This window comes from Phascolarctos cinereus, unplaced genomic scaffold (genome assembly GCF_003287225.1).
Source record: "Phascolarctos cinereus isolate Bilbo 61053 unplaced genomic scaffold, phaCin_HiC Scaffold_9;HRSCAF=440, whole genome shotgun sequence".
Taxonomy (NCBI): Eukaryota; Metazoa; Chordata; class Mammalia; order Diprotodontia; family Phascolarctidae; genus Phascolarctos; species Phascolarctos cinereus.
The window spans coordinates 116,949,882-116,973,594 of NW_027556402.1; the positions used below are offsets into that span (position 1 = coordinate 116,949,882).

The window sequence follows — 23,713 nt, forward strand, 5'->3', positions numbered from 1 at the left end:
TAAAATCTGAGTAAGATGGGTCTGATCCCAGAGTCAGAAAGCACTATGTTGTGAATAGCATTTTGAGTCAAGGTTTGTCTTATACAAGATATCTCAAAATTTAGTGCTGATTTTAGTTTTAATAGGGCCACTAGATGGTGGAGTGGATCGAGTGCTAGACCTAGAATCAGGAAGACTCATCCTGAGCTGAAACCTGGCCTCAGATTTCCTAGCTGTGTGACCTTGGGCAAGTCACCTAACCCTGTTTGCCTATTTCCTCATTTATAAAATGAACTAGAGAGAGAAATGGTAACCATTCCAGTATCTCTTCCAAGAAAACCCCAAACTAGAGCCACAGAGGGTTGGACGCAACTGAAAACAATTGAACAAAATAAGTTTTAAAAGCTTTTAATGGAATTCAAATTCTTTTTTTTTTTAGGGCAATTGGGGTTAAGTGACTTGCCCAGGGTCACACAGCTAGTTAAGTGTCAAGTGTTTGGTCTGAGGCCGGATTTGAACTCAGGTCCTCCTGACTTCAGGGCCAGTGCTCTATCCACTGTGCCACCTAGCTGCCCCCTAGAATTCAAATTCTTAAAGCAGTTTTAAGCTAATAAAACTCAAAATGGCACTAAATTTTGGGTCATCCTATCTATCTATCTATCTGTCTGTCTATCTATCTATCTATCTATCTATGCCCACAAATTATAAAATTCTTAACTTGCCTAAAATGGTAATGGTCTGGCCTTAGAATTTACTGGCCTTACATTGCTTGTTAGTAGTTACACAGCTATTACGTGCCAGGGGTCAGAATCAAACCTTGGTCCTAGTCCTCATCTAGCCTTCTGTCCATTATGACATACTGCTTCCAATTCTGTCCACTCGTGTCTGCTTTTGTTACACTTGCCCCACCCCCTTACATGATGGTAGCACATCAAGTGTTGACCCCCAAGATGACCATCTCCCTCACCCCTGCCATTGCTGATCAGTGTTGAGACTCATTTCCACTGATCTTTTGAGCCCTGATTTTAGCTTCCCATTAGCAACAGATATTTAAAATAAAGCATGTCAGGCCAGCTTGATTTCATCATGACTGGCCTTCCTTCTAAAGATATGGTTTTGCCTCTGGTAGTTTTTAAGTGCCCCAAACCCCAGTAATGCTTCCATGTTACTCTTATACATAATTCAGGTAAGTATTGTGTTTACTCTGTACTTCAAAGGATCCATGATCTTATTAGTGTGGGTTCTTGCTCCAGTGGTGCAGATAATAACCCCTTCATGCTTTCTCAACTGATGTAATTCTTGTTCATAGACAGGCTATTCAACACTCTTTAAGTCTTCCTCTTCTATTTCAATATTGCATGGTTTTCAGTGACAAACTTGGCCCTATTTGTCTGTCATGCTACATCCTTGATATTAACCGGCTCACCTCCTTTTCCTGTTACATAATAGATAGAATGATGGGTTTTGTGGACAGATGACAAAGAATTGGAGACAGTGAGTGTAGACCAATCTTTCTAGAAGTTTGTTAGTGAAGGGAAAATAGAGATGGGATGGTGGTTCAGGAGGGTAGCAGGGCCAAGGGAAGAGCTTTTATAGATGCTTTTCAAGAATAGGGCAGACCTCAGAATGTTTATGAGTAGAAAGGAAGGCAGCCTCTGGAGAAGAAGATGCAAGAGGGTTGGGAATGGGAACATAAGGCACTGTAGCAAGGGTGCAGAAGGAGCAGAAAGGGATATGATGGGATTGGGCATAGGTAGAGGAATTAACTCCTGAAAATGAAAAAAGATTCTTAGAATCTTGTAAGAGTTTAAAATAGGAATAGATCTTAGAGATCAGGTACAAATGCTCTCTTTTTAAAGATAATGAAGTTACTTGCCAAGATTACAAAGCTAGTAAGTGTCAGAGGACTGTCTTCCTGACTCCATGTCCAGCATTCTATCTAGTATTCCACATACTGCCTTCTTCATCTGAGATGCTGATAGTGTAAAGAAGGCAATGACTGAAAAGCAAGTTGAGAATTTCTTCAAGAAAATAAATCTGACATTGTCTGGGTCAGTGTCTGTTCAAGCTTATGGCCCATGCCATTTCCATCTGCACAGACAATCGCAATGCCTGATCACCCTGAGAAATCAACAAAGGTTAAATTATGATTACAATTTTTGTTGTTGTTGTAGGAAGCACTCACATGAATGATATCACAGTTTTGTGGAAGCACTGAAATCATATTTCTTACTTTGAAGTATCAACACATAACTGGAATTCTGTACCAAGTATAAAACTAATAATAACCTGGACAAATTCATATATCTCGTCTACACAAGTAACACTTTTCCTAGGGGGTCTACCCATAGTGTTGAGGACCTTCCTCTAGATATTATTATATGTACTATGGATTATATGTATATTATATTAAGTATTACATAGATTGAATGGATATGATTATATATTACATACATATTATATATTATTATAGTTATTATGTTAATTATATCTCTTGGCATTATTATGTGGGTAGTCATGGAGCACCATGGTGCTGTCCATTCTTCTCCTTCCATTGACTACTACATAACTGGTCCATGTTCTTTTCTAGTCACTTGTCTATCTCTGATCATATCTTTTAAAAAAAATTTTATTAATTTATTTTGATTTATCAACAATCACTTCCGTATGCTTTTGAGTTTAAAATTTTTCTCCCCTTCCTCCCCACCACCCTCTCCAAGACAGCTCACAATCTGATATAGGCTATACATTCCTATTAAACATATTTTCACATTAATGATGTTGTAAGTGAAAATTAAAACCAATAGGAGGAACCATCTGATCATATCTTTTATATGCTTCTCTTCACAATTCCTTATAACATCATGCAACCCACTCACATCCTCTGTGCATCTTTCTGTGGCCCTTTGGGTGAACCTCAGTGTTAATTCTTTGGAGGCTGTCATGTGTTGGAACTCCAAGCCACACAGCATAACTATAAGAATTTCTTTCCCCTGGCCTCCCTGATGCCAGATTTTACTGGGTTAGGAATCTTCCAATGAGGAATCTCTTTGCACACCCACTAACAGTCCTAGTAAATTGCCCAAAACACTGAGAGATGCTGTGACTTGCCACAGGTCAAGCAGCATGTATATGTCAGAGGCACTTGTGCTCAGGCCTTTCAGGCTCTGAGGCTGGTAACTTTGTCACATTGCCTCTGTTACGAGAAGAATATCGTTAAAAAGATGGGCCTTGGTTTTAGGGCCATTAAAAGCTCTCCAAAATTTTCCCAAGACATCTCTCTCTAACTCCTCCTCTTTTTCCTATTTAATTCTTGGTTGAGCTCATCATCCATATGCACTGTCTTTTCAGCATAGAGCATAATTACGTGATTTGTGGGTTTAATTGCATTTCGTTCTTTAAACAACAGATATTCTTCATCCACTTAGTTTTTCCTCTGTGGATAGTCAGGCTGAACTCTTAAAGTGATTATGGCTCTCAGCTGAGAGGCTTTGCATTGTTCCTATGCTTGATGTAATAATCAGCACAAAACTTTAGTTTACATCTCAGCTCTGCAGTCACTTAACCTCTCTGGGACTCGGTTTCCTCATCTGTAAAAAGAGAGGGTTGGAGTAGATGATCTCTAGGTTCCTTCTATCTTTATATCTGGTCTTCTGATCCTAAACAAGTACGTCTGTAGTTATGAAATAACCCTCATGAGTATTACAAAAAGACAATGGAATAAATCAACAAAAAGTATCTTTATCTCTTCAAGCATCATTTGTGTGCTGTAAGTAACAACACCTTTTGAAATTCCTAGGTAGATGTTTTATGGGTGGCACAGTGGATAGAAGCCTGGGCCTGGAGTCAGAAAGACTCATCTTCCTGAGTTCCCATCCAGCCTCAGACACTTACTAGATGTGTGACCCTGGGCAAGTCATTTAACCCTATTAAAGCACCTCAGCTTCCTTATCTGTAAAATGAGCTGGAGAAGGCAATAGTAAATATTTACCAAGAAAACCCCAAATAGGGTCATGGAGAGTCTGAAATGACTGAATGTTTATAATACTAGCATATGCAAGGACTATTGATTTGTCCTTATTCCGTTTAAATCCAGAAGTAATTCTGAAACTTCATAGCAGTTTGAAACTCCAAAATCAACTTCTGAAAATACAAGTGATTATGTGTCAATTGTTTTCCCTTCTCAGTTCACACTGGACCAGAGGTGCCCTCTGGTCCTGACATTAAGAACCATTCATGGAACATGATTCATGTGCCTTAGGTATGTCTTACAGAATGGTTCCACAACTCTGGAGCCTCAGAATTTGCTGAGTCAGACAGAAGAGATGAGCCAATATTGTACTTATACAGCAATGTCTTCTTATACTTAGGCTTTTAAAGTAATGGATAGAGGTTAATTTTCTCATTTGAATACAGGTCTGCCCTTGGTCTTCCACTAAAGGAAGATTAGAACCCGTATGGTCTTTGATTTGGAGAACCTCTGGCCCAGGGAAGAGCAGTGATTGGTCCAAGGTCACACAAGTAAAGGGAAGCAGAGCCCATACTCGAACCCAGTCTAAGTCCAGTGCTCCTTTTGGTTCTACTGCTATGCAAGCCACAATACTCTACTATACTGTGATTCAGCTTGTTATTCAATTACACTCAATCTACCAGTCAATCAAAAAGCATTTATTAAGCACTCTAGGAAATGTTTTGGAGTGCGCAGTGGGAAATGGCTACAAAAGTAGGCAGCCTTACCCTGGGGTCCGTGCGCTGTTACAGTTATTCCTCAAATCCATTTACATTTAGCTCTCCTTCATCAACTAATTGTACTTTTCTAAAGCTGAAAGCATCTTTGAGAGAGGCTCAGTTACAGTTAAGTGCTTTCTATGCATGCACAGGGGAACCAGAATGAAAATGTGAAATGTGACAGCTACTTTGAGGACCCTCATTTGGAATTTGTCATAAATTCAGGCTTATCAGTATGGGCAGTTATTTTAGCCCATGATTTATGCCTAACTCTGTCATGGATTGAATAAATGTGTTCTTATTTGCTGTAATTTAACTCATTTCACTTGAAAAAAGAGGATACCAATAAGGATGATCTCTATATCAGCTCAATTAGCTCAAGAAGAGATTTTTAGCTCTTAAGGACACAGAAATGCATATAAGCATGCATCAAAAGTAATTGAACAACTTTGCAGTACACTGGGATATATAAAATATTAAAGGATCAGAAAACCCAAGGTTAATTAGGTAGAAATTGAATGTGGGGGAGTATTTTTCTGTGTCATTCACATAAAATGGAAAGAAAATATTAAAAAATGGGTGCTTTTCTTATCTCTTAAAGGAAATAAACCTAAAGTAGTTATTACTTAGTTATTTGAATATTTTATAATCTATACATACTTTACATACTTAATATGTATCAGGCACTGTACTAAACCCTGTAGATACAAAAAAAGGGAAAAAAACAAAAACATGGTCTCTGCTGAGTTCATATTCTACTATAAGGGGGTGGGGTTAGGGAGAGACAAAATGCAAAAAACTGTGCATACAAGATATACACTATTAATGGAAGATGGTCTCTGAAGGAAAGTTCCAGCAGTGGGAATGACCAAAGAAAGGCCTCCTGCAAAAGATGGGATTTGACCTGAATTTTGAGGGAAACTAGGGGAGCCTGGAGGTAGAGATGCTGAGGGTGGGCATTTCAGGCTCATGAGATACCCTGTGAGAAAGCACAGTCTGGAGATGGAGTGTTGCATGTGAGGAATGCTTAAGTTACTTGTCCAAGGTCTCACAGGCAGAAAGCATAGCTAGGATTCAAGTCTGTCGCACACTGCATCTCCAAATGTGCTACTGTCTCTTTCTTTGAAATGTGAGGTCCTGAGAACAAGCCTGTTGTGCAGCAAGGGCTCTTTCCTCACTTCTGTGGCTGTCTCCTTACGCTGAGAGAGGAAAGGGAACCATGGCCAGAGAGCAGGGATCTCCTACCCTAACTGTTCCAGCATCTCAGGGAGGAACCTGTGGCTGCAGCTGAAGTGGGGGATGGCCACAAGTTCAAGTGCATCTTTTCTCAGTTCCCCGACTGAACAGCTGCCCTACAGTCCTGGAGTCCTGGTTTGCTTCTCAGGAATCAGACCTTGGGATCTGCCCCTTTCTCTTGCCGTACCAATGAAGCACACAGGGAAAAGCAAAGCTAAAAGGAGTTGATATATCACCAGTGGAGAAAATAGACACAATTTGAAAAAAAGATTTTGCAGAATAATTTCACTGCCCTGAGTGATAGTAATATGAGTATGGTTTCTATTAGTCTCCATTCTGCTCAAAATTTTGCTTGTGCCTTCAGGTGCTAGTACCAGCCTGTGAGCTGGGCTTGTCATTCAAATTGGTTTATAGAATCAGGTCATACCGGTTTAAAATAATAATAGCATTTATATCATATTTTAAGGTTTTCAAAGCAATTTACAATTTTATCCTCCTAACCATGGAAGGTAGGTATTATCTCCATTTTACATATAAAGAAACTGAGGCAGACAGAAGGTAAGTAACTTGGCTATTTAGTCACACAGCTAATAAGTGTGTAAGGCCAAATTTGAAATCAGGTCGTCTTGCCTGATTGAATCATGGAACCACTAGTTGTTAAGGCCACACGTTACTTGTGAATGGAAAATCATTGGGTACCTAGAAGCAGTATGGGGCATGAGTGTCCAGAAGGGTGTAAGGTATGCTGACAGCTGTAACCTTAGCTACATGTATGTGTAATAGGCAAAGATTACAGAGTGTTAGAAGGAGGATGGATGGCAATATAGTCATACTTCGCTTCCTTCACAGAATTTCCCTACACATAGCCCCCTCTGAGGGTCTCTGGCTCACATACTTTGAGCCTAGTCCTATTCCAGAAAAGAGCTAGCTGCTCTTTTGACCTTCTTTAAACCTTATAAAATAACATCATTTTATTTGAATTATAATGCTGTAGAACGGAACACTTCCCTAACAAATATACTTAGGCCTTCTTGTGATATTTTTCTAACTAACTCCCATAGTACAAATATACACTTCTTGGCAACAGTCATTTCTACCATAGTTCTTTGCTTCCCATAGTACAAAAAGCCTATCTGTAGGATTTAAATGATCCTTTTGAAAAAGAAAAATTGTATTAATCAATGTGTTTACTCAACAAGTATATTTTCTTTCCTTAATCAGGTTTGGCTTTCTGTAGCCAAATGTCAACATCCATAACTACTGTATCCTTGTTCATGGTTGTGAAATAAAATCATTATTGTGTTCTATCAGGAAAAAAATGCCAAAAAGTTATTTCCCACCAACAATGTACTTGTAGATGCCTAAAGTAGAGTGAGTGAAAAAAAGCCTCCCAAAAAATTATTATATCCTACTATAGGTGGATTTGACCTTAATCTTTGAAAAAAAAAATAGAAAAATACTCAATGACTAGAAATAATTTCATCTTCGTTTTTACTGCCATAATCCAATTTTCTGGAATGAAAGCTTAAAAAGACTTATGGGGCTGTTGGGCATGCGCTGCTTTCTGATTTGGTTGAATAACCAAGTCCAAACATGCTTTGCAACTTTAATACCTGGATAAGTCTTTGATTTTATCAGAGTGGGTTGTTCTTTTACCAATGCAGATCATAACTCATTTATGTCTTCTCATTCAGTTCCATTCTTGTCCTTATCCTTCCATGATTATGCTGCAGAAGACCTGCCTAATGTGCTAGAGTACTTCCTCTGGTTCTTTTAACAATCCAGTTACCACAGCTTTGCTATCCTTTCCCTTTCCCTAAGGGAATGTTATTACTTTTCCTTGCCATATAACCAGCCCTCGTCTTTTTGCATCATGCATATCCTCAGTGATGCATTTCTTTCATTTAAGTTCTTGTTATAGTCTTCTTATAGCTTGCAGGTGCCTTCTGTTGTCCTTTTAGTTACCTATAGCTTTTATTCTAAGATGATGCTGTTCTATAATCTGCAGTCATATCATTGTTGGGAAGATGTTGGTGTTAAAAAGAGAGATTTTGCTGATGTGAAGTCGCTTGGGATCATTGAAGGCACTGTGAAATATATCTGTTGTTGGACAAACTCAGTAGGTTCCTATCAAAGTGTATGATGCAAGTAATCTGAGCAATAGGCATTCCTCATCCATTTGGGTTTTCTTGGGTGGATTGCTAGACTGACAGTAACAATAGCTAAGATTTGTAAAGGGTTTTCTGGTTTTGCAAAGTATTTTACCTATATTATATCACTTGATCCTCACAACAATCCTATGTGATAGGTTCTCATTTTTTACAGATGAGGAATTAGAAGCAGAAAGGTTTTAAATGGATTGCCCAGGACCACACAGTTAAAAGTGGATGAGACAGAATTTAAACTAAAATCCTTCTGACTGCAAGGCCAGCACTCCATTTGCGGTGACACTTTTTGAGTGACTGTAGATATTTTCAAGTGGGGACCACAGTGTTCTGAAATTGAATTCAATCAATATTGTGTCATTTGCAAATAGCCCTTGTTGGGTGAACCTCATCACTTCTAAGGACTCTTTCTTACATTTATAGTTTATATGGGATGTCTTCCATGACATTGGCAAACATATTTAGAAAATAATTATCTCCCTGTTTAATGCCTTGATTGATAAAGACAATCAGACAGTCATTGAACTGAGTTACCTCTGTGACTGAGGCAGTTCGGTGCTACAGTGTACAGAACATTAGGCATAGAGTCAGGAAAAACTAAGTTCAAATCCTGCCTCAGACAATTACTAATTGTGTGACTGTGGGCAAGCCTGCCTCAGTTTCATCAAATGTAAAATGGTGTAATAATAGCACCGAACTCCCAAGGTTGATGTGAAGATCACAAGTATGCTTGTTCCCTTTTCCCTCTTTATCAAGGAATTTCTTTTTTATCTTCATGTATACAAGGCTAACAAATTGCTGAAGCAGAATCTCTAGGAGATTGTTGAGGGAGAATCTTTAAGGATGCATTTTGCAATAAGGAGTCATGCTTTTTTTTTATTATTAACCCACAAGCACACACATACACATATACCCATTAAATCTTACATTCTATAATTCTCACTCAATTCTGCATCTGTAAAGATGTGGTCCTCTTCCACTTCTGCTCTGCAGCTCCTGATTCTTTCTACTGTGCTCCACTGCCTCTTGGGTTGTCAACCTGGATATATATCCACATTCCGTTCTGCTCTTAGGTGTCTCTATGCCGTTTGCTTCACTTGTTACGTGAAAGTAATTTCTGATAACAAACTAATTACCCCCATCATGCCTCCTTTCAGTGCCCTTTTTAGTTATATTTCATTTTAATCCTCTGTAGCTTGTGATATTCATTATTTGTACCAAGAGAACATTATAGGGAGAATACTGCTATTCAAAAGGTGAGGCTCTATGAGCATTTTAGTATCATTGAGGGCACTGGGCAATTTCCCAAAAGCAACCTAGTCTGCAGTCCTGTGCCTCTAGACCAGAAGAGTGCCAATGAAAGATGAATCAATGTCAGCCTAGAAGGCAGAGTTATAGTGACATGCTGTGGGATCCTATTGTGTTCAACATTTTTATTAGGGAAACAATTCTTGCTCTTAAGGAGCTGGAATTTTCACTGGGAGAGACAATGTGTGTGTGTGTGGGCATGCGCATGCATATTTCAAAAGGACACATGCATAGCAGATTACAAGACAATCTTGGATAAGGAGGCTCTAGGGATGAGAGGATCAAGAAAGCATCTGAGGAAGGTGCTCTTAAGGAAACTAGAGACTCCAGTAGGTTGAGGTGAAGAAGCAAAACATTCCAAGAATGGAGGACAACCGATGCTAAGTCACAGAGACAGGAGGTGGAATTCAATAGAATATGCATATTGGATGACAGAATCTAAATCCAAAAAAGAACTTGACAGTCCAGTCCAATCCATTCCAATCAGATGAAAGTCTATGTTATTTCCCCCTGTTACTTATCTTAACCTGATAGGACAGATGCAGAAGATCTTAGTAGAAGTATAAGTAGGCCAGGACAATGCAATTAGCTAAGAACTGTCCACCTACTGAAGAACTCTGAGCATGCAAATGTAGTTTACCACCCCATGCATAGCATTATAAATGTTTCCATATCTTGGCTCATTGACTGCTTTTTCTTGGTTTCATTTCATGTATGTCCCTTGTTAGAAAAATCTGCCATCAGCCTTTTCTTTTCCCTCCACCTAAATCTTATTGTTTGATGGAACTAACATTGCATCTCATTCCTATAAAATGTTAGTAGACTCTAAACTATGGCAGTCCCTCCTCTGCCAGTTCATAGTATTTCAAATGTATTCAGTCCTATCTAATACACATTTATTCAGAACACTGATGATAAAGGGCATTTGGGAAAGGCTTCTCTGAGTAGGTGGCATCAGGGCTCAGATTTGAAGGAAGATGGAGATTTTAAGAGGCAGAGGAGGAGGGGAGTGCCTTCTGAGCATGTCCCCAGTGACTAAAGTCTTCAAATTTCCACAGTGTCTTTGTAGAAGCTGCCAGCCTCTGATTGCAGCTGGAGAATGAGTGGTTCCAGGGTCCATTGCACTACAGCTCTCAGTCCCAAGCCCACCAGATTTTCTGGCCAAAGACATTGCCTGGTTTTCTGTCTCAGACCAAACTGTTCTCTGGCAATCTTTCATGAAATACCTGATGATCAAACTAAAGTTGCACTGGTCGCCTCTCACTCCTGAGAGAGCTCCCCTATAACGGATGTCACCATTGGCAGTGACAGAGAGCCCTCTGCTGGGTGACTTTGACATGTTTGTTTTGGAATTCTTTTGAATGTCTCAGGACCCTGGGTTAAGAGAAAAATTCCATAAAGAGGTTCAGGACCTGAGACAGGGACAGAGTTCAGTTATGAACTTTTCCAACCCATTTCAGACTGTGAGCCAGTATTTAGCTTGCAAGAAGGTAAATCTAATGGATTAATAACCCATGTAATTTAGGGTTGAAGTCACATACAGGGAAACAATCTCCTGGCTGCCCTGATTAAACAGTCTCCATGTTGAGTACCAGCTTTGGAAAGGAATAAGTCATATAGCCAGCTCCACAGCCCCATAGTATTTCAGAATGTTTGTCACATCTTAAGGTACATATTACGCAGTCAGAACAGATGCAACATTTATCAATTAAGTTCATCATCTTATGTAAGTGTGGTTGCCAAAATAATTACAATAGTAATATCAACTTTTCTTCCATGTATGTACAGCTACTAGATGTCACTGAGTGAAATGGTGAGAGAGATATCTTTTGTCCCCTCTGCACTTCTGTCAGGTACTTCATTGTTCCATAATGTTGGGCATGATTTTAAGGATGGCAAAGGAGAAACACTTTTCCAGAATCCTTATAGTAAGGAGATGCCCACTTTGTTCTTTTCTTCCTAATTGAGGTATAACATGTCAGTGGCCATATCTTTGGTAGACTGCCCCCTTCCTCCTGCCCCTGGTCTGGAAGATGAGTCATGTCCATTTTTATTTCCAAATAGTCATTACCTGCCCCTGCTTCTGGGATCCCTAAGCTAGGCTGAAGTCCCTTATGGAAAGGCACTTGACCAAGGAATGACCATTTCAGAGCAGTATTAGTATACTAATTATTAGTATTTAGTCAGTATTTCTAATATATATTTCTATATAAACAGAAAGGGAGCTAGCTGGGTAGGTCTCATACTGACTTAGAAAGCTACATATTAATATCTATTCTAGTTTTTTTTTTAATTTTGTTAACTGTTTCACAATTACATTTTAAACTGGTTCTGGCTGGAATGTGTTGGCTGCATATTTTGCTTCTGGACTAGAAGGCGTGATAGGTCCCTTGGTGCCCTTAGAATCTGTTTGGCCAGTCAACACAGGTTTATTAAAAGTACCTGACGTGTACAGGCATACCTCATTTTACTGCACTTAGCTCTTTTGCGTTTTGTAGAAATTGCTTTTTTTTTAAATTGAAGGTTTGTGACAGTCCTGTGTTGAGCAAGTCTTTTGGTGCCATTTTTCCAACAGCATGTACTCACATCATGTCTCTGTCATATTTTCATAATTCTCATAATATTTTGGACTTTTTCATTGTTATTATATCTGTTACAGTGATCTGTGATCAGTGATCTTTGATATTACTATTGTAATTATTTTGGCAATCACACATAAGATGATGAACTTAATTGATAAATGTTGTGTCTGCTCTGACTGCTTAAAACATGTACCTTAAGATGCGATATTCTCTCAGGGTACAGGCGAGAAAGGGACGTCTGTGGAACCCAAATTAAGAACCCCTGATCTAGAACCTGGTTTCTATTAGCACAGTTTTTGAGGATCCAGGATCACCTATACATTACAATGAGTCATTAAAAGCTGTGTTACAGCACAGAGAACTCTAGAGTTAGAAGATTTGGTTCAAATGCCACTTCAGATGTTCACCACTTTTGTGAAATTGGGAAAATCACTTCACCTCCAAGGCCTCATTTTCCTCCTCTGTAAAATGAAAGGGGGATGTAGACTAGATGACCTCTGAGGTCCCTTCCAGCTTTATATATGATAGTGTAAGGACTTTACTAGCCTTATGTCTTTACTGAAGTAATGGCATAAACAATATAGTTGTTTAAACGCTTGAACTTTTGAAAGAAATGGGAATTACATACCAGCACTTTTAGTAATAGCAAAGAACTGACTACAAGTTAGATGTCCATCCATTGAGGAATGGCCAAAAATTTTGGAACAGGATTGTCTGTGCCTTTAGAAATGGGAAATACTGTGAATTTAGAGAAGCAAAGAAAAGCTTTTTGAATTAATTTGAATTAATACAGGGTGAAAGAAGTAGAACCAAGAAAACATCATCCACAATAACTAATTCCAATTGGTACATGTCCATGTATCCTACACAAGGTTCGAACCCTCTATGCTGAATCTGGGATGCCTTCTTATCCTGGTGTACAGTCTCTCTCTGTGTTTTACCAGAAACTGTCCCCAGTGTCTACACATCTTTATGTCTGTCTTACTATGCCAGTCGTGGCTAGAAAAATGATGTGTGTGTGTGTGTGTGTGTGTGTGTGTGTTTAAAAAAGTTTTTAAATTTGGACTCAGAGCAGTGCATTTTCTGGATCTAAAACCATGTTAAAAAAGAAACTGAATACTGGGTGAATAAAATTACCACGCTTGGGCATGGAAAACATAACCTTACCCTCCTCTCTTTGTAGAGATGGGAAGTGTGTAGTATTATATAGACTCAAAAATGATTGGATGTGTTGATTGACTTTTCTGAATTTTTTCTCTAATTCTTTGCTGTAAATAATGGTTCCGTGGGGAGAGAAGGCTCCATTTGGAAATGAGGATCATATAAAAACAAAATGTATCAACAAAAATGGGAATTAGTTACATACTATATTTTCATAAGTGAATACAAAAATCATGTGGCTTAATTTTTATTACTAACCACAGGTATTTTGTGGAAGAATACAATTCAATATTCAACAAGCATTTATTAAGCACTAATTATGTGTCACCATGGGGCAAGGCACTGGGGAAATAAGGAAAAAGCAAAGCCTGAAGGAGTTTACATTCTAAGGGGGAAGACAACATGCATAGAAGTAGAAACATGTATGTATATATGTACGTCTGTTTGGAGAGAGAAGGAGGGAGGCAGGGGATGAGAGAGAGAGACAGAAACAGAGAGGATGAGATTTAGAGTAAAAAAAGCAAATTTGAATCCTTCCTCTGCCACTTTCTACATATGTGAACTTGGACAAATCCTGTTAAAAATATCATCTCTTGGGGGTGGAGCCAAGATGGCAGAGTGAAAGCAGTGACTTGCTTGAGCTCTCCCCCAAACCCCTCCAAATACTCATAAAAAATGGCTCTAAACAAATTCTGAAGCAGCACAACCCACAAAAAGAGTGAAACAAATTTTCCAGCCCAAGACAACCTGGATGGTTGATCAGAAAGGTATATCCCGCTGGGCTGGGAGCACAGCGCAGCGCAGTGTGGGCACGCAGGCCACAGTGAACCTGGAGCAGGCCTCAGAGGACTGAATCTCAGGCAGCTGTGAAGGTTTCCAGACTCCTCAATCCACAAATGCCAAAGACATCTTAGAAGGTCAGTGGGAAAACTCTGTTTCTATGGTGCTGAGACAGGAAGGTGGGGTCTCAGCTCCATTCCCCAAGAGCATGGCCCTGGTGGGGGGCAGCAGCTTCCCGAGCTTCCGGCCCATAGACTGAGGGGGAATCCAGTGGATGATCAGAGAGGGATTACAGTGTTGAGGCAGGGATCTCTTGCTTTGCCCGTGTTTGGATCTGGGTCACAGATGTACGTGGCAGTGCTGGGGTGAAGAGGGACTCTGGTGGGGTGGAGCTTGTCATGGCTGTGGAGAGGAACCCCTCCTCACAGTTACAGGACAGAAAGGAGCACTTGTGTTCACAGGCCAGGAAAGGAGTAGACACCTTGTGCCTTATCATACCACCTTGGAAGAACTGAAAATTTACAGGACCCTACAAGTATCTCTGAAAACAGCTGTACAAACCCCTGAAGCTTGGGACAGTACATTCTCCACATTGGAAGCAGATTCGTACCTTAACAAAGAGTTTAAAACTCAAGTAATTGGCCAGGATCATGAGCAAGCAGTGCAAAAAGAGTCATAATATACTATCTTACTTTGGTGGAAAAGAAGATCAAAATATACAACCAGAAGAAGACAACAAAGTCAAAGCTCCTACATCCAAAGCCTCCAAGAAAAATATGAATCAGTCCCAGGCCTTGGAAGAGCTCAAAAGGGATTTTGAGAAGCAAGTAAGGGAAATAGAGGAAAAATTGGGAAGAGAAATGAGAGTGATGCAAGAAAATCATGAAAAACAAGTCAACAGCTTGCTAAAGGAGACCCAAAAAATACTGAAGAAAATAACACCTTAAAAAATAGCCTAACCCAAATGGCAGAAGAGGTCCAAAAAGCCAATGAGGAGAAAAATGCCCTAAAAAGAAAAATTGGCCAAATGGAAAAGGAAGTCCAAAAGATTACTGAAGAAAATACTTCCTTAAAAATTAGAATAGAGCAATTGGAAGCTAGTGACTTTATGAGAAATCAAGACACTGTAAAACAAATCCAAAAGAATGAAAAATTAGAAAACAATGTGAAATATCTCATTGGAAAAACAACTGACCTGGAAAATAGATCCAGGAGAGAGAATTTAAAAATTATTGGACTATCTGAAAGCCATGATCAAAAAAAGAGCCTAGACATCATCTTTCAAGAAATTATCAAGGAAAACTGCCCTGATATTTAGAACCAGAGGGCAAAATAGAAATTGAAAGAATCCAGATCTCCTCCTGAAAGAGATCCCCAAAGGAAAACTCCTAGGAATATTAGCCAAATTCCAGAGTTCCCAGGTCAAGGAGAAAATATTACAAGCTGCCAAAGAAACAATTCAAGTACCATGGAAACACAATCAGGATAACACAAGATTTAGCAGCTTCTACATTAAAGGACCGCAGGGCATGGAATATAATATTCCGGAGGGCAAAGGAGATAGGATTACAACCAAGAATCACCTACCCAGCAAAACTGAGTATAATCCTTCAGGGGAAAAAATGGTCATTCAGTGAAATAGAGGACTTTCAAGCATTCTTGATGAAAAGACCAGAGCTAAACAGAAAATTTGACTTTCAAATACAGGACTCCAGTGGAACATGAAGAGGTAAACAGGAAAGAGAAATCATAAGAGACTTATTAAGATTGAACTGTTTACATTCCTGCATGGAAAGATGATATTTGTAACTCATGAGACCTTTGTCAGTATTAGGGTAGTTGAAGGAAAAAAATATATGTATGTATAGACAGATAGATAGATAGATAGATAGATAGATAGATAGATAGATAGATAGATAGATAGATAGATAGAGGGCACAGGGTGAGTTGAAGATGAAGGGGTCATATCTGGAGAATAAAATTAAGGGATGAGAGAGGATTATACTCAGAGAATAAGAAAGGGAGAGGTAGAATGGGGTAAATTATCTCACAAAAAAAACCTAGGATTTGGCTTAAGGAGGCTCAATTGGGTATGGAAATCTGTCTTACCCTACAGGAAAATAAGGGGAGAAGGGACAAAAGAGCAGGGGGATGATAGAGAGGAGGGCAGATTGGGAAATGGGGTAATCAGAAGTAAATACTTCTGAGGAGGGACAGGGTGAAAAGAAAGAATAGAATAAATGGGAGGGTAGGATAGGATTAAGGGAAATAGAGTTAGTTTTTCACAACATGTCTACTATGGACGTATTTTGCAAAACTGCACATGTACAACCTGTATTGGGTTGCTTGCCTTTTCAATGAGGGTGGGTGGGGAGGGAGGAAGAGAGAACATTTGAAACCTAAAGTTTTAAAAACATATGTTTAAAAAGAATGTTTTCACATGCTACTGGGAAATAAGAAATACAGGAAATGGGGTACAGAAGTCTATCCTGCCCTACAGGAAAATAGGAGGGGAAGGGGATAAGAGAAGGGGGTAGTGATAGAAGAGAGGACAGACTAGGGGAAGGGATACTCAGAATGCATGCCATCTTGGGGTGGGGGGAGGGGTGAGATGGGGTGAAAAATTGGAACTCAGAAACTTGTGGAAGTGAATGTTGAAAACTAAAAATAAATAAATTTATATTAAAAAAAAAACCCAAAAAATCATCTCTTCAAAATAGGATGATATAAACAGCCTGTACCAGATATAAGTAGATTGTATGAATTTCCCCCTGCAGAACACTAAAAATTGAAAATGTTTATTTTAGGGACTATTATTAACATGAACATGTATTGAACTGAATCCCGAAGTGCAATGCTATACTCACAGAGGGTTTGTTAGAGCTTTAAAAAAATTTTTTTTTTTTACCTACAAAAAGAAATTTGTGAGCCACCACTTTCCCCTTCCCCCAAACACCTGCAATGTAATGTTTGGATTAATAGGTTGCAGGTATGGAGACATTATACCTATAAGCAGGGTTTGAATTTCTTTTTTTTTTTTAATAGTATTCTGTTTATTTTTTTTGAGGCAATTAGGGTTAAGTGACTTGCCCAGAGCCACAGCTAGTAAGTGTTATGTGTCTGGCTTCGGATTTGAACTCAGGTCCTCCTAACTCTAGGGCCGGTGCTCTATCCACTGCACCACCTACCTACTCAGGGTTTTCATTTCTAACATAAACATTCTATGAACGGTTAAATTTTACATAAATTAAGGAAACAACACTTTATAAGTGAAAATACTCTCCAGGGGAAAAAAGGAAATGGCTTTTTGTTTAGTACCTGAGGCTGTGCTTTGCTGAGACTTTTAAAAGACTTTTCTTCCCCCTTCAAACCAAAACTTCCTCAACAGAGTTGAGAAGAAATGAGGAAATGGTTAGCAGCTGTGAGCTGGAAAGAAGACCAGCAGTGAGCAAAGCCTCCTGATGCTTTTGACCACTGGCCATCAGCTGTAGAACTGTTAGATCACTGAACACAGCCAATAATCCTGGTTGTATTGCATTGACAAATGGACTTCCCCTTTCTGGCCTTCATTTCTCTTCTGTAAGATGGAGGGGAAAACAAATCCCACAAAAAATATTGATTCACTGATAGGTTTGGGAAATTGAGGTTTTATTCATAATGCCAAGGACCACCTCTCCACCATTACCACCACTCAACTTCTGCCTTCACTTCTGGTTCCTTGTGTACATTTAGAAAGAATATACTACTGGTCTGGTCTTCCTGATGTCACCATGTTTCTGCTGTCCTTGGCTGCTGCGTTCTAAGCTTTGTTCCTTTTCAGAACACATTATCCCATTCCCTTTTGCATTTTCTGGTGGTGTAGAGTAGTCTTGTATTACTAGAATTTCCTTTTTCTTCGTGTTTGAAGGTCATATTCCTGGTCATTTGTGGAATTTATTGTCTCTGAATTGTGTTGATAAATGTAAGACACTGTGTGTCTTGGTTTTGGCAACCTTGGTTTTTGCTTTTGTTTTGTTTTGTTTTCTGGAGATGATCTTTGCATTTGTTCAAATGGTATTTCCTATTTTGTTTGTGTTCAGGAGTTCAGGGCAATTTTTTTGTACTATTTCTTCCATTACAGTATTCAGATTCTTTTGACTTCTGGGAGACCTACAATCCTCAGGTTGTCTCTACACATGCCATCTTTGAGATCAATACGGAGAGCGTGTTTCCTTGTGGTGTTACTACTTTTCATTCCTCTTCTTCTAGATTATCCTCCACTTCTTTGTATTTTTATTCCTAATGAGTTGTCCTCTCTTTTGTTTCTTTGGTGACACTTGCCATTGCAGATTCAAATGTTTTATTCTGCCAACTGTCTTCTTGTGTTGGCCATAAAGTCTCATTTCTCTTTTAAAGCACTCAGAAACAGCATGTTGTGTTTCCATGTTCTCCTCAAATTCCATATTCCTCTCATCAAATGTTTTACAGTATTTATACATGCCTGAACTTGTTTATTAGATCTGAAATCCATATTTTCATCTGAGGTCAAGGTTAGCCCTGTTGATTTGTTGATTTATGCTTAAGGTCTTTGAGTTTTCATCCTCTTAAGATCTTTAGTAATTTTCAATCTTTTTCCCTATTTCCTCTCCCCCATTGCTCACTTTCTGACTTCCTATCTCTTAAGCATTAATTAATCAATTAATATATTTATTTACTTGTTTATATATATATATATATATATATATATATATATATATATATATATATATATACACACACACACACATATATATTCATTCATTCATTCATTTATCTATCTATCTATTTATTTATTTATTGGCAATTGGGGTTAAGTGACTTGCCCAGGGTCACACAGCTAGTAAGTGTCAAGTGTTTGGTCTGAGGCCACATTTGAACTCAGGTCTTCCTGACTTCAGGGCTGGTGCTCTATGACTTCCTGTCTCTTATGGTGCTTTCCTTTGGGGTTCAATCTCATAGTGTCCCAGCCTCTTCCCAAACTTGTCAATTCATGGTGCCCTAGCCAACGTCTCTGCCCCAGTGGTGTTAGGGCAGACTGCTGGGTTTTCTCTCAGGCTTAGTGGAATGATGAATACCTCCACGCTGCTTCCTATTGTCCTGTCCCATTCACTGTATTTCACTTTTCCTGTAGAGATGCTTTTCAGCACAGAACACAAAGATTCTGGCTGTTTTCCTGGATTCTGGCACATTTCTACAGTTTGGATCTCCACAACACTGGAAAGAGGGAGAGGGAACGGGTTATACTTTTTTTTTTTTGGCCAGTCCTTGGGTTGGGTTGGCTAGTGCAGCCTTGTGACTAGTAACATGGTGGTCAGTGAGGGAGGAGGTGCTGAGTCATCTCAAGGTAGCTATTAGTTTATAGAGTTGTTGGGGTTTTTTAATGTTCTTGTTGGGTTTTTAGTGTTCTGGACCATGGAGGTAGCTAAAATTGCTTTATCTGTGGCCTATGAATTCTGTTTTGTTGAGGTGTGAGAGGTCATGAATATCAGAGACAATGTTTAGCCCTTTATCTTGTTGGTCACATGAGTGATCCAGTTAGATATGCATTTCCTATCATAGGGTCATAGATTTAGAGTTGGAAGTATCCATAGAGATCTAGCTCCCTTATTTTGCAGATAAAGAAACTAAGACTCAGAAAAGTTAAGTGACTTCCCCAGGTTCTCACAATAAGTGTCTGAGGTAGAATTTGAACACTTTTCTTCCTAACTCCAAATCCAGTGCTATTTCCAGTATACCATTCTGTCTAGACGTTTTCTATCTCTTCATGAGCTCTCTCATCCTCTATCCTAGTTAGTAAAGTTGCTTCTCTGCCCTTGAGGCTCCAGTCATGGAGGTCTAAACCTCTTTGTGTGTGTTTTATGAGGCTTCCCTGAAGGACAAAAACAGCTCTAGTGAAATCACCCAGTTCAGTTCCATTACCCCCTTTCCTAGATCAAAAATGAATTTAGCAGCCACACTACTTGAATCTTGGACATATGATAATATACTAACATAAACAGTATCAGGATGCTCCACCAATGCAATTTTATGTATGGTACTCCATTACTAGAAAAACAAAGATGAGAATGAAAATAAGTGTGCAAAAATTTGTCTGTGAATGATAATGATTGGGGGAAAGGGGAATAGTAATTTAGTCTGTCTACTCTCACTATCAGAAAATAAATTCACAGTTCTTCAGGTGAGTATGAAAGCAAAACCCAATAGCATTCCCTCATCAGATTGTATTCTCATTTTGGTCCTGTGAAAGCAAGTAATTGCATTTCAGATGTAAAGTTCATTTTAGCTATTTATCACAAACCATGAAAGACTAATGTTATTTGGGTATTGCCTTTTTTTCCAGCTAGAGGATGATATCATAGCCAAACCAAGGTACTTTACGGCAATAAAGGATTTTGCACTTAGGCAAACCTCTGATTGGCTTGTACTGGAATTCTCAAAGCTTGGGTTTATTGGTAAGTAATTTCTCTGTTTTGTTGGAGCCAAGATTTGGGTTGGTTTTTTTTTTAAAAGGCATTAACCCTGAGAGTTCTTAAGAATTTAAGAAGGGAGTTAGTATTGACCAAATAATAGAGGCATAACAGGAAATAGTTTAAATAAAATTGATTATTTTAACAGAATCATCTGATATTGGTATTCCAAATAATACCAATATGCTTAGATTTTTTTTAAGAGGAAGAAAACAGTGTGCCATATCTAAAGAGATTTAATACATACAGAAACCAAAGATAGTGATGTTTTAGGCAAATATATTTCTGAAAATGTCAAAGGAAAAATTTATTAAGCCCTGTTTTCCAACTAGCTCCTACTATAATAAAAATAAGAGCCAATGTTAATGGAGTGAGTTAAGGTCTGTAAAGTGCTAACTTTAAATTAATTCATTTTGTCCTACTAACTACCCTTTGGGATAGACATTATGATTATCTCCATTTTACAGATGAGGAAACTGAGGCATCCCCTAACAGAAAATTCAGAACTCACATAGCTATGAAACATTCTGAATCATAATAATTTATGCTTAATTTAGCTATACTAGGGAAGTGAGGGAGATCAAAGAAAGGAACAGAACTGCTATTCAAAAGAAAAGGGAGGTAACAAATGATAGGGAAAAAAAGGCAAGACTGACTATTTCACAATTGTCTTGCTTCTATTTTCTCTGTTAAGGATGGCTACTGGATTGGAATGGATAACCTTGATGAGGTCCAGTCACCAAGCCTAGACAGACCATATTTCCACAGTGTGGGAAGAAGTGGGAAAAATGATCTTCAAGGGCTCCCTTTTGTTCTAGAATAAAGTAAAACTCATCCTGGCATTTTTGGCCTCTCATGTACCAGGCAAACTGGCTTATTAGCTGTTACTTGAATTCAACCTGTTATCTCCTATCTTCATGCCTTTGTATATGGAGGTTGCCTTCCATTTCTGGAATGTATGCCTTGGTCATTTCCTCCTCTTAGAATCCCTTCCTTCAGGGTTCAACTTAAATGTCAACAATTTTTATTGTTAGGCACACCTTCCCTGAAGGCAAACCTTCCCTGGTTTCACAACTAATAGTGTCCTCTCCTTCCTGAAATAATTTTGTATTTACCTTTCTCTGCATGAGAGGCAGCACAGCATAGTAGAAAGGAACTGGCCTTGAAGCCAGGAAGATCTGAGTTCAGATTCCTTCCTGTGACACACACTAGCTGTGACTCCTAAGCTGTTTTTTAAAAATCTTTTATTTTTTTCAATATTTACATTCTTAAATTTTGAGTTCTGAATTATCTCCCTCCATCTAGCCCCTTTGAGAAGGCAAGTGATATGATACTAATTATATATATGAAGTCATGTAAAATATTTCCTTTTTAGGCATGTTGCAAAAAAGAAAAGAAAAGAAAAAAATTAAAGCAAGGAAAAGAAAGGAAAAAAAGGTTCAATCTGCACTCAGAATTTATCAGTTCTCTCCCTGGAGGTGGATACCACATTTTTTTCATCATGAATTATCTGTGTTCTTGTTGCTTTCTCTGATAGAATGTAAGTGCTCCTTGAGAACAGGAACTCTCATTTTTGCTTTTGTATTCCTAGCTTAGTGTAGGTACATAATAAATACTGATTAATGACTTGATGGTTATATGATATATATGTGTACATGTATGATATGTACAGTTTATGTACTTAATTGTATTAGTTATTTCTCTTCTTCCCTCTAGGAAAACTGTTTAGAACCAAAGACTTACCTTTGATAGTGCAATTTTTAATAATGTTCTACAAAGATAAACCCATAGACTGGCTTTTGGATCATTTATTCTACGTGAAAATATGTCATCCAGAAAAAGATAGCGTGAGTATTTCTTTGTTTTGTAGAATACCAACTATGTGTAGACAGAATAATGTGACATTATCGAGGTATGAACATTTCACCGGCCATGTTGAATGCCTTACTGAAATGGAAATGGACACCATTGATGAGGCCTTTCCTGATTTTCTGGGCTGTTAGTGCCCCCAACTCCACTCTCCTCCAATATTTTGTACTGACCTATTTGTGTACATATTTTATCCACCTTAAAATTGTAAGCTTCTGGAGGACAAGGAGTGTTTTACTTTCATTGTTGTATTCTTAGTGCCTAGCACAGTGCCCTTCACGTTGCAGGTACTTAGGATAATGCTAGGGACCAAACCCATTACTTCACTGGTATAGAGAACTCCTGGATGAGACTTTCTACTGATAAAAGTCAATACCTTCTATGGAACTCAGAGTTTTAGAGAGAGTTCTCTTGATCCTACGACATTCACTGACTTCCTCAGGAGGCACCTGACATTACTAGTAAGCTCCCAAGGCAGACCCTGAACCCAGGTAATCTATAAGAAATTTAACTGTGAGATTCCTTCCCCTCGGCTCCTGCCCCAGTTTCCACAGATACCTGTTTTGGGGTGAATGGAAAGATTTGGAGTCAGAGATGGTTGTTGTTGTTCAAACAGTTCAGTCACATCTGACTCTTCGTGACCCCGTTTGGGGTTTTCTTGGCAGAGATACTGGAGTGGTTTACCATTCCCTTCTCCAGCTCATTTTACAGATGAAGAAACTAAGGCAAACAGAGTGAAGTGACTCACATAGCTAATAAGTGTCTAAGGCCAGATTTGAAGTCAGGAAGACAGTCTTCCTGACTCCAGACCCAGTGTTTTATTCCCTGAGTCAGAGGACCTGGGTTCAAATCTCAGCCTTACCACTTAGTGAAAGGCTGAAGTTACTTTTCCTTGGGCCTCAGTTGAGTCTTTTAACTTATCTATAAGAAGCAGGGGTTAGAATGGATGGCATGGAAAGGACGGAGTCCTTTCTGGCTCCAAAACCATGATCTTAAATTCTTATAAAAATAGAATTTTCCTAGACATAGCTGTCTCTGAAGGTCTCTGGCTCACACAAAAGAGGGTTCACAATTCCTATGCTGTGAACCTCAAAGCCTTGTCTTAAGACCAGAGGAAACAATGAATGTGTGTTTTATAAACTAAAACAGCTTGTAAATAATGGTAGTAGTTTTATTAAAATAAGTATAAATAAATTACATCTTATCTAGCATAGGGTATTCCAGTATCACCAGGAAGCAAGCAACAAGCCACTTTTAAGCATTGATTATGTAATAGGTGGTGCAATGAATAGAGCACGTGGCCTGGAGTCTGGAAGACTCATCTTCTGGAGTTCAAATCCGGCCTCAGACCCTTACTAGTTGACTTACCCCAGGCAAGTCACTTACCCCTTTTTGCCTTAGTTTCCTCATCTGTAAAATG

General features: G+C 38.8%; 1 protein-coding gene across 1 annotated transcript in view; it reads left to right on the forward strand.

Moving 5' to 3' along the window:
* MGAT4D (MGAT4 family member D) overlaps positions 1-23,713 on the forward strand; it is a 116,775-nt gene that overhangs the window by 77,895 nt on the left and 15,167 nt on the right. Inside the window, exons 8-9 of the mRNA XM_020989857.2 lie at positions 20,298-20,409; positions 22,141-22,271. Coding sequence (XP_020845516.1) covers positions 20,298-20,409; positions 22,141-22,271 — 243 coding nt within the window. The remainder of the gene's footprint in view (positions 1-20,297; positions 20,410-22,140; positions 22,272-23,713) is intronic.